This window comes from Thamnophis elegans, chromosome 9 (genome assembly GCF_009769535.1).
Source record: "Thamnophis elegans isolate rThaEle1 chromosome 9, rThaEle1.pri, whole genome shotgun sequence".
Classification (NCBI taxonomy): domain Eukaryota; kingdom Metazoa; phylum Chordata; class Lepidosauria; order Squamata; family Colubridae; genus Thamnophis; species Thamnophis elegans.
In genome coordinates this window covers 67,510,966-67,526,224 of record NC_045549.1, presented here as the reverse complement: position 1 = coordinate 67,526,224, position 15,259 = coordinate 67,510,966, and the positions used below count along the sequence as shown (strand labels likewise).

The window sequence follows — 15,259 nt, the reverse complement described above, 5'->3', positions numbered from 1 at the left end:
CCTCCCTCTGTCTCCTCCCAGCAATGAACCTCCTAGTCCCCGTGATGGCGAACCTGTGGCATCCATGTGCATGCGGAGCCATTTGTTAGGGCGCACGAAGTGTCGCCCTGTCACCTCCAGAGTGTACATGCGCGCTGGCCAGCTGATTTTGGCCTCCTTTTCGGGCTGTTTTTCGTCCTCCGGAGGCTTCCTTGAACCTTAAATTCAGGAACGGATTTCCGGTTTGCTCGTAAGGCCGTTTTTTGCCCCCCCGGAGCCTTTTTGCCCTCCGGAGGCGTGTGGGCACACCTACACAACCCCCCCCCCCGTGCTCCCCTCCCCTTGCTCCCCAAAAAGTTAGCCATCACTGATTTAGTCTGATAGTGACCTTTAGTAATGGAATGGGAACTTGCCACGGCCAACTCGCTGCACGACAACCCGACATGGCCAACTCACCATGCAACCACTCAACAATTCCGTTTAATTATTGTCATCCAGGTTTCATTTTTGTCCTTCCTTTAGCATCCTTTAATGATTCTATTTCTATTCCTTCGATCTAAGTGCCACTCGTCCCATGGCGAGTTGGCTGTGGCAAGTTGTCGTAGGCCCCCTAGTGGTTGTCGCATAGATTGCTCTCATTTTGAGTGGTCTTAATTTTTGAGGAGGGACACTCGTGAATCGTTTAAAAAACTCAACAACTCCACATGGAACCGTCTGAAAAAAAATCACTGCTGCATAGGAATGGGTGAAGAAATGGTCCTTAACGGCGATGCAAGCATCTATCCAACATTATACCTCAATTCGGTGGATTCACCTGATGAATGTGAGTCTCTATACATTTGTTCTTTTTCGTTGAGGACTTAAGATGGGAGAATCTTCTAGACATAAGTTAGGAGTTTTAGTCAACGATTAAGCAATGATCCTGCGTGGGCTGTATTGGTCAGATCTACAGAGTAGTCAGTTAAAAGTGTTGGTCAGGATCCATTCTGGCATGGAGAAAGTCACAAGTCTTCCCAATCATTCCCTTGACTGGTAAAATAAAATATATCCAGATTCTGAATTTTTTGATATATCGGACGTCAGGCCGTAGAATTCTTCAATAGCTTGCGCATCGATTTTCTAAGGGGGAGAAAAGGAAAGAGAGAGACGCTATCAAAAGTTTCAGGAATGCTGAAACGGACGTCATGTTTACAGCGATGGGATTTGGCCTCAGGTTTCAGCAAAGCAGACAAGCGGGTGCAAAATAGTTACTCTTTCCATATACTTTGTACTTGCAATATGTACCGTATTTTTCGGAGTATAAGACACACGTTTCCCCCCCCCCCAAAAAGAGGCTGAAAATCTGGGTGCGTCTTATACACGGAATACAGCATTTTTGGCCTCCTGAAACTCCGCCCCCTTCACAAAAATGGATGTGCAGAGGGTTTGGTAGGCCTGCAAAGTGCTCCTGGGAGCTGAGGGGAGGCAAAGATGAGCTAAAAATGGGTCGTTTTTGCTCATTGTTGCCTCCCCCAAGCCTCCAGGAGCAGCCTACAAGCCTCTCAAAGCCTCTTCATGCCCCTCTCTTTTTTTGCAAAAAAATGGCCCGTTTTTTGCTCGTTTTTGCCCCCCACAGCCCGCAAGAGCACTCTACAAGCTCCCCAAAGCTCTGCATGCCACCCCTCTTTTTTTTTTTGCAAAAAACAAGGCGTGCAGAGGGTTTGGGAGGCCTGCAGAGTGCAAAACTTTTTTTTTTAGATTTACCTCTTCAAAATCTTGATGTGTCTTATACTCGGTGCATCTTATAGTCCAAAAAATACGGTATGCATGTATTTCTCCCTCATTGCGGGAAAGATTGTGGACAGCTGAGATCTTGATTTGATTTGATTGATTTATTGCATTTCTATGCCGCCCTATTCCCAAAGGGACTCAGGGCGGCTCCCAAACCAAAGTAAGGGGGGGGCATACAAACAGGAGGAAAGACAATGGACAAACAACTACAACAATTTAAAAACAATCAACAAGCACACAATTCGAGCGGGGACGGGAACTCGTCAGCCCCAGGCCTGTCGGAACAGCCAGGTTTTAAGGGCTTTGCGGAAAGCCTGAAGGGTGGTGAGGGTCCGAATCTCCACGGGGAGCTCGTTCCAGAGGGCCGGAGCAGCCACAGAGAAGGCCCTCCTCCGGGTGGTAGCCAATCGGCATTGGCCGGTAGATGGAATTCGGAGGAGGCCTAATCTGTGGGATCTAATAGGCCTATTGGAGGTAATTGGCAGCAGGCGGTCTCTCAAGTACCCAGGTCCAATACCATGAAGGGCTTTATAAGTAACGACTAGCACCTTGAAGCGTATCCGAAGACCAATAGGCAGCCAGTGCAGCTCGCGGAGGATAGGTGTGACGTGGGTGTACCGGGGTGCACCCACAATCGCTCGCGCGGCTGCATTCTGGACAAGCTGAAGTCTCCGAATGCTCTTCAAGGGCTGCCCCATGTAGAGCTTTGGGTTACTTCTGGTCTGAAAATCTTACAACTCAAAGTTTATTAAGCTTTTGTTTAATCCAAGACTCTTTTGTGTGAATTCAATTGATTCTTGGGGGGAAAAAAATCTTTTGCTTCCCTCCCCGCACCCTTCCTAACAGTACCATCTTGGTAAAGGTAGTCCTTGACTTACAACTGTTCATTTAGTGACCACTCGAAGTTACAACGTCCCTGAAAAAAGTGACTTATGAGCATTTTTCCACACTTCCGACCGTTCAGGTGCAAGGTGACCGCATCCCCGCAGCCACATGACTTACTATTTGGTAACTGACTCACATTTATGACAGCTGTGGTGTCCTGTGATCAGCTTTTGCGACCTTCTGACAAGCAAAGTCAATGGGGAAAAGCAGATTCACTTAACAACCGTGTTACTAGTTTAACAACTGCAGTGATTTACTTAACGGCGAGAAAAGTCGTAAAAAAACAAATTTCTCACTCAGACAACATAAATTTTGGGCTCAATTGTGGTCATAAGTCAAGGACTACCTGTATAATGATTGCTGACTCAATAACATCATTGCAGTCAGTGACATGTGACAAGACATAACAACACAAAATCATTTTTGCATAATATTGCATTGTGGTTTTTCCTTTCTCAATTACAGTTCTGCCCTTAACTTTTAATATGCCAACGTAAATTTCAAATTCAGATTGAGTCTGGAATGAAGGAATTTAAACGTCTAAATACAACACTGAATAAGTTATGGTAAGGTGTTTCTCCGTCTAAAACAATAACAGCTGTAGCAATAGCAATAGCAGTTAGACTTATATACCGCTTCATAGGGCTTTCAGCCCTCTCTAAGCGGTTTACAGAGTCAGCATATCGCCCCCACAGTCTGGGTCCTCATTTCACCCACCTCGGAAGGATGGAAGGCTGAGTCAACCTTGAGCCGGTGAGATTAGAACCGCTGAACTGCAGATAACAGTCAGCTGAAGTGGTACTGCACCCTAACCACTGCGCCACCTCGGCTCTAGGAGGAGGAAAATTTGCAGCTCTTCTGCATGCAATGTTCTTTATATGTAAAGGTAAAGGTGGCTCAGTGGCTAAGACGCTTGTTGATCAGAAAGGTTGGCAGTTCGGCGATTCGAATCCCTAGTGCCACTTAACAGAGTGAGCTCATTACTTGTCCCAGCTTCTGCCAACGTAGCAGTTCAAAAAAAAAAACGCAAGTAGAAAAATAGGGACCACCTTTGGTGGGAAGGTAACAGCGTTCCGTGCGCCTTTGGCGTTTAGTCATGCCGGCCACATGACCACAGAGATGTCTTCGGACAGCGCTGGCTCTTCTGCTTTGAAATGGAGATGAGCACCGCCCCCTAGAGTCGGGAAGGACCAGCACAGATGTGCGAGGGGAACCTTTATATGTATTAGATTGTGATTTGATAAATATAAAGCAAACAAAATTGTTGTCAAAACTTCCAAGACGGAACTTCGATCAGCAAGTGGAGTTATAAGGCTGAGCTACAAAGGGCTGTATCCAAATGGCATGGTCAAAAAAAGTGTTAACAAAAAATTTCTGTGACAATATGACTGCAACAACAACATGATCGAAGTTCCACCTGGGTTTTAGAAGTGTCTCCTTCGACTGCACAAAAGATGGTCCTTGACTCATGACTGTCAATGAGGCTGAAATTATGGTCATAGGTTAGGCTGGTTATTAAGGGCGTCAACAAATGATATTTTGCAACGTTTTTCTTAAGGTGGGCATTAAGTGAATCACTGCAGTCATTAAAGAAATGCCATGGGCGTTAAGGGAATATGGCGAATAGAAGCAAATCCATGTCAGCAAAGGGTGATTTTTGCTGGAAACCAAATTAAATGTTCATTTCCAGCAAAAATGTAAATCGTGATCAAGTACATGGGTTGTTACAAAGGGCCGTAAATGTGTGTTAGTTGCCAAGCGCCCAAAATGCGATTTCACAAGGTGGGAGGGGGGATCTGAATCTGGGCTGGGAGTAGCCTTGGGGAGGTAACTTTGAATGGTTGCTAAGCAATGGTTTGTAAGTTGAGGACTGTGGGTATTGTAGCGGCCATCTTGGCTTTTTTTAAAAAAAATCAGTCCTTGAAGGCACTGTTGAAAAAAACACGGAATAATTCCTCCAAATCACAAGGGGAAGAGGGGATAGTACATCTATCGAGTTGGCGGAGGAATATTGGGAGTTGAAACCCGCGCATCTTAAAGTCGACCAGGTGGAGAAACTTTGCCTTAGAATAATAAGAATTTTGCTTTCAGCAAATGAAATGAGTGGGCTCAATTAAGGCTCGGTCGGTTGGCTTAAAATTGTCGATTTACTCACCTCTACGATATCATCATCAAACAATAGCCAGAAGCCATGACTTTTCACAATGGTGATATAGTGTCCACGGTTAGGGCCGCTGGAAGGAAGGAAGGAAGGAAGGAAGGAAGGAGGAAGAAGGGAGGTACGGAGGGAGGAAGAAGGGAGGGACGGAGGGAGGGAGTGAAGAAGGGAGAAAGGGAGAGAAGGAAGAAGGAAGGAGGGAGGGAGAGAAGAAGGGAGGAAGGAAGGAAGGGGGAAGAAAGGTGGGAGGGAGGGAAGAAGGAAGGAAGAAAGAAAGGAAGGAGGGAAGAAGGAAGGAGGAAGGGAAGAAGGGAGGAAGGAAGGAAGGAAGGAAGGGGGGAAGAAAGGTGGGAGGGAGGGAAGAAGGAAGGAAGAAAGAAAGGAAGGAGGGAAGAAGGAAGAAGGGAGGAAGAAAGGAGGGAAGGAAGGAAGGAAGGAAGAAGGAGGGAGGGAGGGAAGAAAGGAGGAAGGAAGGAAAGAAATAGGAAGGAAGGAGGGAAGGAAGTAGGGAGGGAGGAAGGAAGGAAGGAGGGAGAGAAGGAAGGAGGGAGGGAAGAAGGAAGGAAGGAAAGAAAAAAAAAACACAAATTAAAATTAAAAGACCAGAATCCTAGAGAATTCTCTAAAAGCAAAAGTCATGGAAGTAACATTCGTGTTGACCTCTTCTTCTTCCTAGAAGCAAAGGGTGACACTGAATCCTTTTCTCGCTGTTTCTTTCACACACAAATGGGAAGGGGGCTCTGCAGGTGAACTTTCTCCACACCAGCCTCCATGTTCAGTTGACGCCACCAGTGGGCCGATGGCAAGTGGGCCAGAAAGGGAAGCCACAGGAAGGAAGGTGTGCGAGAGGCTGTTTGTTTCTGTATGTGTGCACACTTGCTCCTTCCAGTCAACCTTGAGGACTGGCATCTACCTGGACAAACCCCTGTGGTTTTCTTGGCAACATTTCTGAAACTGGCTTCCCATTCTCTTCTTCCTAGGGCTGAGAGAGAGTCACCGGTCCAAAGTTTAACTGTTTATTAAATTAAACTGTTTATTAAATTTATAGGCCACCCAATCCCGGAGGACTCCGGGCGTCTTACAGCAACAGAAATTAAAAGAAATTAAAAACAGATAAAACACGACAAATTTAAAAAGACACAACATGCACCCAATCTAAGCGGGGCTGGACCTCAATCCAGAGGTCAACAGCCCCAGGCCTGCCGAAATAGCCAGGTCTATAAGGCCATGAGAATGGGTAGGGTCCGGATCTCTGGGGGTAGCTCATTCCATAGGGCCGGAGCGGCAACAGAGAAGGCCCTACTCCGAGGCGTCGGTTACCCAATTAACTATCAAAGTTGCTCTCCAGACTATTTAGAGGAGGGGTCACTAACCTTTCGGACCTCAGGGACCATTACATTCATAATCCCACGAACACTAATACGGTCTCCCTAATGATTGGCTGGCTGGGTGTAGCAAGGTGGTCGTGTGGCTGGCTGGGCGTGGCCAACTTGATGTCACTCACGTCGAGGGGCACCTCGCCAGCCTCTACTTGCCACTCCTCGCCTGCCCGCCCGGGCTCCTTAGGGCCCCAACAGGAAGCAGTTGCTGGAGCTAAGCAGCCACCACGAGAAAGAGTTGGCAAAACAGCTCAGTTCAAATTGGATCTGACCGAGAAGGAGGCTCAGCGGAAGCACCTCACTGAGGACTAGGAGCACAGGCTTTCCAAGCAGAGGGAAGACCTGCGGGAGTGCAAGGCCAGCTACCGGCGCCTGGAGGCTCAGCGGGCTGAGTTGGTCATCAAGTTCCAGGCCATGATGCAGTCCCACTGGAACAAGGCCCTCCAGCTCTTTGCCATCAGTGGCGCTTCCTTTCAACCTTCCCCCAAAGCCCCTCACCAGGAGGCTGAAGCAGACCCCAAATTGGAATTTCTGCACCCCTCCGACCCTCACAAAAAGACCCTGAAGGGGGAGACTCTCTGTAGCAACACAAACATTCATTTGTGGGGTCGTAGTTGAGGGACCCTTGATTTGGTGCAATATAAAAAAATGCAAATAATTTTTCTACGGACCACCAAAACTTTCTCGCGGACCCCCAGTTGGTGACCGCTGATTAAGAGTTACTTATTTCTCCTCTTGCTGCCATCTTGCCCGTATAAGCTCAAGAGAGCTCTTACTCCTCTCTCTTCCTCCGCCTCCACTTATGGGGCTCCACGGAGTAAACGCATAGATCTTTCAAATACGTTTGAAAGAGGATGTTTAGACAAGAAGGATGGGGGAATGTTAGAAACAGACGGGGATTCGTTTTTCTTTGGGTCTCCCTAGGACTAAAATCCTACCAAACAGCCCCCCCCCCCCCCGAATGTATTAAAGCAGATGCAAGCAGAGTATAGGAATGATCTTTCGCAAGAAACAACGTTTTTCAAGGGCCTGGGCAAAATAGCAACAAAACAGCTCCAGGACTACTTGACCAGGTTAAGTGGAGTAAGGATGTGTGTGTGTGTGTGTGTGTGTGTTTGTGTGTGTGTGTGTGTGTGTGTTAGACAGTGGTGGGTTTCCAATTTTTTTAGAACCTCTTCTGTAGGTGTGGCCTGCTTTGTGGGAGTGGCTTGCCGGCCATGCGACTGGGTGGGCGTGGCCAACTTGTAAAATGTGGTGATACTGACTTAAAAACGCTCTTGCTTAGCAAGCAAAATGTTGGCTCAGAAACTCTGGCATTTGAAGCACGCAAGTCTTAAAGCTGCCAAGTGACAAGACCCTTGCACCCCTAACCCTTTAGAAAAAAAAACAACCCAGGGATGTTCAAACTTGGCAGCTTTAAGACTTGTGGACTTCAACTCCCAGAATTCCTCCTCCAGTCGTGTTGGCTCAGGAACGCTGGCATTTGAAGCATGCAAGTCTTAAAGCTGTCAAGTGACAAGACACTTGCACCCCTAACCCTTTAGAAAAAAATCTCCAGGGGTGTTCAAACTTGACAGCTTTAAGACTTGTGGACTTCAACTCCCAGAATTCCTCCTCCAGTCATGTTGGCTCAGGAACTCTGGCATTTGAAGCAGGCAAGTCTTAAAGCTGTCAAGTGACAAGACCCTTGAACCCCTAACCCTTTAGAAAAGAAAACCCAGGGGTGTTCAAACTTGACAGCTTTAAGACTTGTGGACTTCAACTCCCAGAATTCCTCCGCTCGCTCTTCATCTTGATGATGTGCGGACGGGCGGGGGGAGCTGGAACCGGTTCTAAACGGCATTGTAGATTTGTGGAACCTCTTCTATAGAAGAGGTTAGAACTGGCAGGAACCCACCCCTGGACAGCCTAGACCAGTGTTTCTCAACCTTGTCAACTTGAAGATGTCTGGACTTCAACTCCCAGAATCCCCCAGCCAGCATTCGCTGGCTGGGGAATTCTGGGAGTTGAAGTCCAGACATCTTCAAGTTGACAAGGTTGAGAAACACTGGCCTAGACTCAGTATGCTACAGAAAAATAAAACAAAAGCAAATGGCTCTTTAAACATTATATCTAACATCTAGTCTTCAGTGCGAAGGAATGTTTTTATGTAGCATGTTCAGCTGTCCTTTTTAAAACAGTGCCCTTAGCCAAAGCTGTGGGGCCCGCTTCCTCCCATCTACCCTCCTGGGTTAAGCAACCACGCGCAAACGGATTCAGATAATGTTTGTTATTCTTGTTTTCTGTCCACCGAACAAGCCTTGGCTTTGGAGAATCTATTTTCTTGCCCCTGTAGCTCTTCGCCATCATCAGTTGGTGTCACTTGTGCTTCCGCGCTCCAGAGTTCTTTAAGCAGGCGGCATAGAAAAGGGCACAATAAATAAATTTAAAAAAAGTTATTTATTATGGTCTGTCAGCCACCAGCCCCCCTCCAGCAGCCTAATCGGAGGAAGAGGAGGAGGCGTGGGAGTCTGGGTCAGCATCAAGGCAACCTGGGAGCTCCGAGAGGGAATGGAGCTGGCAGAAAGAGAGAGAGAGAGAGATGGAGCCTGGGCCATCTGTCAGCCCTCAGATGGAGAGTCAACAGCCCCTAGGTCTGGAGGTGGCTGATGAACAAGAGGAGGAACAGCTGGGCCCAGTGCCTGAACACGCAGATGCACAGAAAACAGAGGAGAGGAGAGCAGTGGAAATCTATGGGCCGGTCCTTAGGACGGAAGAGCCACTGCTGCTAGCGAAGCCCCATCCTAACTCTGGGGATAAAAGGCAGGGGGCGGAGATGAATAGATGTGGCAGAGGAGAGGAGAGCAGTGGAAATCTAGGGGCCGGTCCTTGGGACGGAAGAGCCACCGCTGCTAGCGAAGCCCCACCCTAGCTCTGGGGATAAAAGGCAGAGGGCAGAGATGAATAGATGTGGCAGATAACTATTCATCTCCCTGCCGGTCCGAATTGTTAGCCTGTGGTGAGAGAGAAACTGTCAGGCCTGCAGCCATCTTTTCTTTTGGATCTTTGGCCTGCCACACTTTCTATTATTCTACTATGATATTTTCTATTGTGGAAAAAGCGGAGGGGGGATTGTATGGAGTTAGATGCTATGTAGCCATAACAACATTCTTTCTAGAAAGCCAAGGTCATTCTTTGTCTTTGCACCTCTGCACCTGACCGGAACTGGATGGGTGAAACTGCCAGCGTGGCAGTGGGAGATTGGACCATGTTATGGACTTGTGGGTGTGGGGGCAAGATCTTGAACTTTCAACTGGGTGGGGGAAAACTGGGAAGCTTTCAGATTCGGGTTTTCCCATATGTGCCAACATGGCTCTCTTCATAAATTGGGAGCTCTGAGCAATACTTTGCCTTGGGCTCAGATTTAATTTTGGATGCTATTCGGGACCCTGACGGAAACTGTTTGCTGGGGGATGCTGGGGCTCCTAATTAAAGGAATATTTGAGTGGACTTCAGAGGGTCTGCTGTGTTTGGGGAGCTGGGCCAGAGCAGTATTCCTCAGATTCTCATCATTTCTATCCACTGTTTGCTTACCACCAGGATGGCCTGCAGGGAGAGGGGGCCAAAAAATGTCAAGGTTGATTTGCCATGTCATGCTGGCTGGATTTCTCTCTTTCTGACCTTTTTTCAAAAAAAAACCATTTAAAATGAACAGCCACAACAACAAAAACCCTCTTCACTAAAAAGAAAAGAAAATGACATTTGAATCTTTGTGTGTTGTTGGGGGGACTGAATCATCTCTTTGCAGTTATTTGCACTGACAGGGCCAATGACGAGAGCCAGATCAAGGGCAGCAGCTTCACATGCTGGTCCTGTGACTATTTTTCTCACCTGGCTCATTGTTGGTGAGAGGCATCTCTGGATTTAACAACGCAGGAAATGTCCTGGTTTGGCTCCCCTCCCGTAGTTTAGACAGCAGGGAGTTCTCTCTGTCTCCAGGCATCTCTTCATCAACCTAGCTTGGACTCCGAATACAATGAACAGCTGCCACTGTAGGAAGTTAGCACCCACCCCCTCTCCTAGAAGAATGAAATAATCCTAGGAAATATTGAAAAGGCAGACTATTACATTCCCCTGGATAAGAAATGGAGAAACATGGTTTTTAGGCAGGAAACAGACTTAACAGCCCCCACCTTCGTCAATGGGCCATTAAAATGCCTGAGCCGGTCTACTCTACATAACAAAGAGCTCCCCCTTTCAGCTCCAGGATGGTGGGATTAAGGCATGATAGTATTAGCCCGTTACCCATCTCACCACAGGGCACCTGGGAAGAAGCAACGCTCAACCAAACGTGGACTCAAAACACAGCCTGTTTGAGAGTTGCCCCATGGGAGTCTGACAACCAATCAGAATGACATTTCTTACACAGGAACAGGAAACAGAGAGGTGGGGCCGAACAGAGAGTATATAAAAAAAAACCCTCAAGAACTCTAATCAAGCGCCTTCTTTTTCTTCTTCACCCAACATCTGAAAGCATGTGATCTCCCTTTTCTGTTCAGGAGCTTAAGCCACATGGTCCTGTCCACCATTAAAACCATCTTTCCAAGCAGCCTCCATGTTTCCAGGGTATTTTTCCCCACTTGGAACTGAACCCAGATGGACATTTCTCCCAACACCACCATGGAATGGGTTAAGTAAGCTACCTGTATCCAGATCAACTATTATCTTAAGCGTCTTATTTTTTTACTTTAATGGAATAAAAATATATTTAAAAAAGTATTCAAGCTGGGGGCTGAAAGATGAATGAGTAATGAACATTCATTACTCATTCATCCACTTCATTACTCATTCATCTTTCAGCCCCCAGCTTGTTATACATAGGGCCCTTATTTTCTTATCAGGGCTCTTAATGAATTTGAATGTCCACCGTCTCAATCCCAGCATTAAAGACACCGAACCCTTGAACCCCACATCAGCCAATGAAGAAAAACGTGTCATCCGCAGAAAAACCAGGCATTTTGGACTGAGAACCAAACTGTTCGGAAATCGCTATCTTCCTTTGTTTGTTAGGATGAGACCAGAATATCTAGTCCAATGTTTTGCATGTAAGCAACCAGCCAACCAACCATCATTTGTCTGAATTTAAAAACGAAGCACCAAATGAGTGTATCTTAACTAGGCTATTTGTCTCCACCACTGTCCTAAACTAGGCTTCCCCAGCAGCACGAAGCTGAGTCCTCGTCCCGACCAAACCCTTTTATTTAATTGACAGTGAATTCCTCTCTAGCAAAGTCTTTCCTCTCCCACGGTCTTTCAAGATAGTTCACAATTACCGGCCTTTATCAGGCTTGGAGAGCGGCCAGGTCGATATCTTTCAGACGCCGCAATGCTTGGCAAGAATGCAGGAATGAACTAATAGTCTCCTGCAAACTCCACTCCCCTTTCGCTCCTCTTTTATTACCTCTGGGAGGGGCCATTCACCGTCCCACCTGTGGCCTTACTCCCAAGTCGACCCTTGTTCTTTAGCTGTTTCCTTTGTCTGGCAATTCTGCCCATGAGCACCCTGGGAACAGGCTCCAGCTGTTTGTCTGCCTCACTGATGTCTGACTCTGAAGGCAGCTGATAACTGTCAGATGGCTCTGGCCCCCTCTCTGCCTCCGACACAGAGCCTTCATCAGAGCCTCCCCCAATAGCAATAGCAATAGCAGTTAGACTTATATACCGCTTCATAGGGCTTTCAGCCCTCTCTAAGCGGTTTACAGAGTCAGCATATCGCCCCCGCAATCTGGGTCCTCATTTTACCCACCTCGGAAGGATGGAAGGCTGAGTCAACCCTGAGCCGATGAAATTTGAACTGCTGAAATGCAGATAGCAGTCAGCTGAAGTGGCTTGCAGTACTGCACTCTACCCACTGCGCCACCTCGGCTCTCCCCATACTCCAGGACTGGCCCATGTTCCTCCCCAACCTCCTCACTGTCCGAATCTGCTGCCAGTTCCGCTGGCAGGCCACAACAAGCACAGGAGAGAGAAAAAAAATATCCCTTTCCTTCCTTCTCACTAAGTCAATCCGTAGTCCTTTAAAAGATAAGATCTCTCTGGCAGCTCTTATCAGCTAAGCTGTGCTCCTGCACTAGGCAAAAGGCTCCATTTGAAGGTTTCGTGATGGGACAGATTGCCCAACTTTGGGGAATGTGGAAAAGGGATCAGTTAGTTTTCTAAGAATAGGTCAGTTCCACACCTGAATATTTCATGGATTGTATGGGAGCAGTGCTCAGGTTACACAAGATATGTTTAGTGTGACCTTGTGTTTATTACAGAGAAGCGAAAGCTGCCGGCCAAATTCTCCTCATACACAAACATGTTTTGCAGCTGCTAGAGTACACACAAAATTGGTTATGCAAACATCTGTATACTGACAGATGGTGAAAAAGAGAAGAGACCTTTTTCATTTGTTTCGTTCTCACTAAAATGCAGGTGGGAATTTTTTTTGTGGGGGCTAAAGATCAATACAGAAGCCTTTATCTCTTCCTTCCAAAAATCTGAGCAGGCTGATTGCCTTTTCTGTCTGGCTTTCAACCCAACCAATCTCCTGCAATAATTATTGAATCTGTCATCTGCACCTCCAAAACTGTCTGCTTTAGCTCTGCAATCCAACAAGACAGACACAGACTTCAGAGGATCATTAGAACTGCAGAAAAAAAAAATTGCTACCAACCCACCTTCCATTGAGGGCCTATACACTGCAAGAGTCAAAAAGGGGGCTGGGAAAATATCTACAGACCCCTCACATCCTGGACATAAATTGTTTCAACTCCTACTCTCAAAACGACAGTATGGGGCACTGCACACCAAGACAACTAGACACAAGGACAGTTTTTACCCGAACGCCATCACTCTGCTAAACAACTATTTCCCACAACACTGTCAAATTATCTACTAAGACTGTATTATTCTCCTCCTTCCTAGTACCTATCTCTTCCAACTGATGACTATAACCATGTTGCATGTATCTTTACAATTTATACTGCTTTATTTGTTTCCTAGTACGATTTGATTGCTTATTAGTAACCTACGACTATCGGTTCCACCACAAAACCGCGGACGACAAAATTGCGGTCAACAAAAGCACGTATGTGACGTCATCACAGCGCGACGAAAAAGATCGAAAAATGTAAAAATAAAGCCAAAACCTTACTCTAACCGCCCCCAAACCTAACCCTAAACCTAACCCTTAACCTAACCCTAAACCTAACCCTAAACCTAATTTTTATTTCAATTTTTCGATCTTTTTCGTCGCGTTGTGATGACGTCACATACGCGATTTCGTCGTCCGCACTTTTGTGGAACGCGCTTTTGACGGGTTACGCGACTATCACTAAGGGTTGTATCTTATGATTCTTGATGAATGTATTTTATTTTTATTTATGTACACTGAGAGCATCTGCACCGAAGACAAATTCCTTGTGTGTCCAACCACACTTGGCCAATAAAGAATTCTATTCTATTCTATTCCATTCCATTCCATTCTAATCTACTCTACTCCTATTTTATGCTATGCTATAATATATAAATACATAAATTTTAGAACCTCCCAAGGACCATATAAATATATTATCATTTTAACTTTACAAGCTTGCCTACTTATGAATGCCTCAGGTGTACCTGGATATATAAAAACTCTTTGGTGTAAGAGAAAGGAGCCTTATTTTGGCTTCCGGATGGATAGGCACTCGAGTGAGCCATAGAGAGTTATTCCTTTATTCCTTACGTCGGGTTTAACTTCCTGGCAGAGCCCAGAGTGCAATTTACCTGCCACAGTGAACGACAACAGCCACCAAGTCATACATGCGGTCCAAATTGATGGCGTCTCCCGATGTATTGAAGAGTCGTAGCTCCAAGGGGAAGACCACTCGGTAGGAGAGCTTGGTGTACCGGTGTAGCTGCTCCATGTACTTGAACCGCTTCAGGTGCAAGGCGAGGATCATTGGAAGCTTCTTCACCCTCATCCTACAAAGTCAAAAGACCCAGATTGTTTGGGGGGAAATATGCTGACTCTTCTTCTGAACGAGGCTTCCCAAGAGCATGAAGCAAACTCCTTGTTCCGACAAAAAACCCTTTTATCAATTGGCTGTGAATTCTGCTCATTCGCATCCAGCAAAGTCTTTCAAGGGAGGATTTACAGCCACAGACCTTATCTGGCTTGGAGAGTTGCCAGGCCGATATCTGCAACACTTGGCAAAGAGTCTCGGAGAGTCATGAACCAATTAAGCGAACTAATTGTCTCCTGCAAACTCCACTCCCCTTTCGCTCCTCTTTTATTTCCTCTGGGAGGGGCCATTCATTGTCCACCTGTGGCCTTGCTCCCAAGTCGACCCCTGTCCTTTAGCTGTACTCTTCATCTGCGCATGCGCACACTGGGAACAGGCTCCAGCTGTTCATCTGCCTCACTGATGTCTGACTCTGAAGGCAGCTGATAACTGTCAGATGGCCATGACATCCTCTCTGCCTCTGACACAGAGCCCTCATCAGAGCCTTCCCCAGACTCCAGGAGTGGCCCATCTTCCTCCCCAACCTCCTCACTCTCCGAATCTGGCACCCTAGAACAACTCTATATATCTCTTAGAGAGTGCTATAAAGCACTGTGAAGTGGTATATAAGTCTAAGCGCTATTGCTATTATCTGAAATGTTATTCCAACGTAGGTTGAAGAAATCACAGCAAAAATACTGGGTCTTCAGCAAGGACCTAGAGCCAAAAAGATTTCAGTTTGCTTTAATTGCCGCTTGAAAATCTATCCAAGAAGGCAACTTAAGTTGCACAGCGACAAGCAAACCCTTTTTACATACCGTTTCTGAGCCTCCTGCTTGCTGCAGCAAGTCTCACAGTAGTATTTCTGTTCACTGCACAACGTTTCGGTGTTGCTGAAGTCTCTGAAAAATGACAGAGGTACCAATTGTTAGATGTCTTTGAATAGCACAGACACGGCTGTGAATCCCTTTTGGGAATAGGGCGGCATACAAGTTTAATAAACCTAAACCTAATTGTTTTATTACGCCTGGCTTCAGGGTAGCTTCATGCCAGAGATGGATTCCTACCAGTTCGCACCTATT

General features: G+C 46.5%; 1 protein-coding gene across 1 annotated transcript in view; it reads right to left on the bottom strand.

The window, feature by feature from the left end:
* Nucleotides 1-299: 299 nt before the first annotated feature.
* Nucleotides 300-15,259, bottom strand: part of USP46 (ubiquitin specific peptidase 46) — a 40,366-nt gene continuing 25,406 nt past the window's right edge. Inside the window, exons 6-9 of the mRNA XM_032224581.1 lie at nucleotides 14,996-15,079; nucleotides 13,960-14,157; nucleotides 4,790-4,868; nucleotides 300-1,098 (exon numbers count right to left, since the gene is read on the bottom strand). Of these exons, the coding sequence (XP_032080472.1) occupies nucleotides 997-1,098; nucleotides 4,790-4,868; nucleotides 13,960-14,157; nucleotides 14,996-15,079 (463 nt within the window). The 3' untranslated portion in view covers nucleotides 300-996. The remainder of the gene's footprint in view (nucleotides 1,099-4,789; nucleotides 4,869-13,959; nucleotides 14,158-14,995; nucleotides 15,080-15,259) is intronic.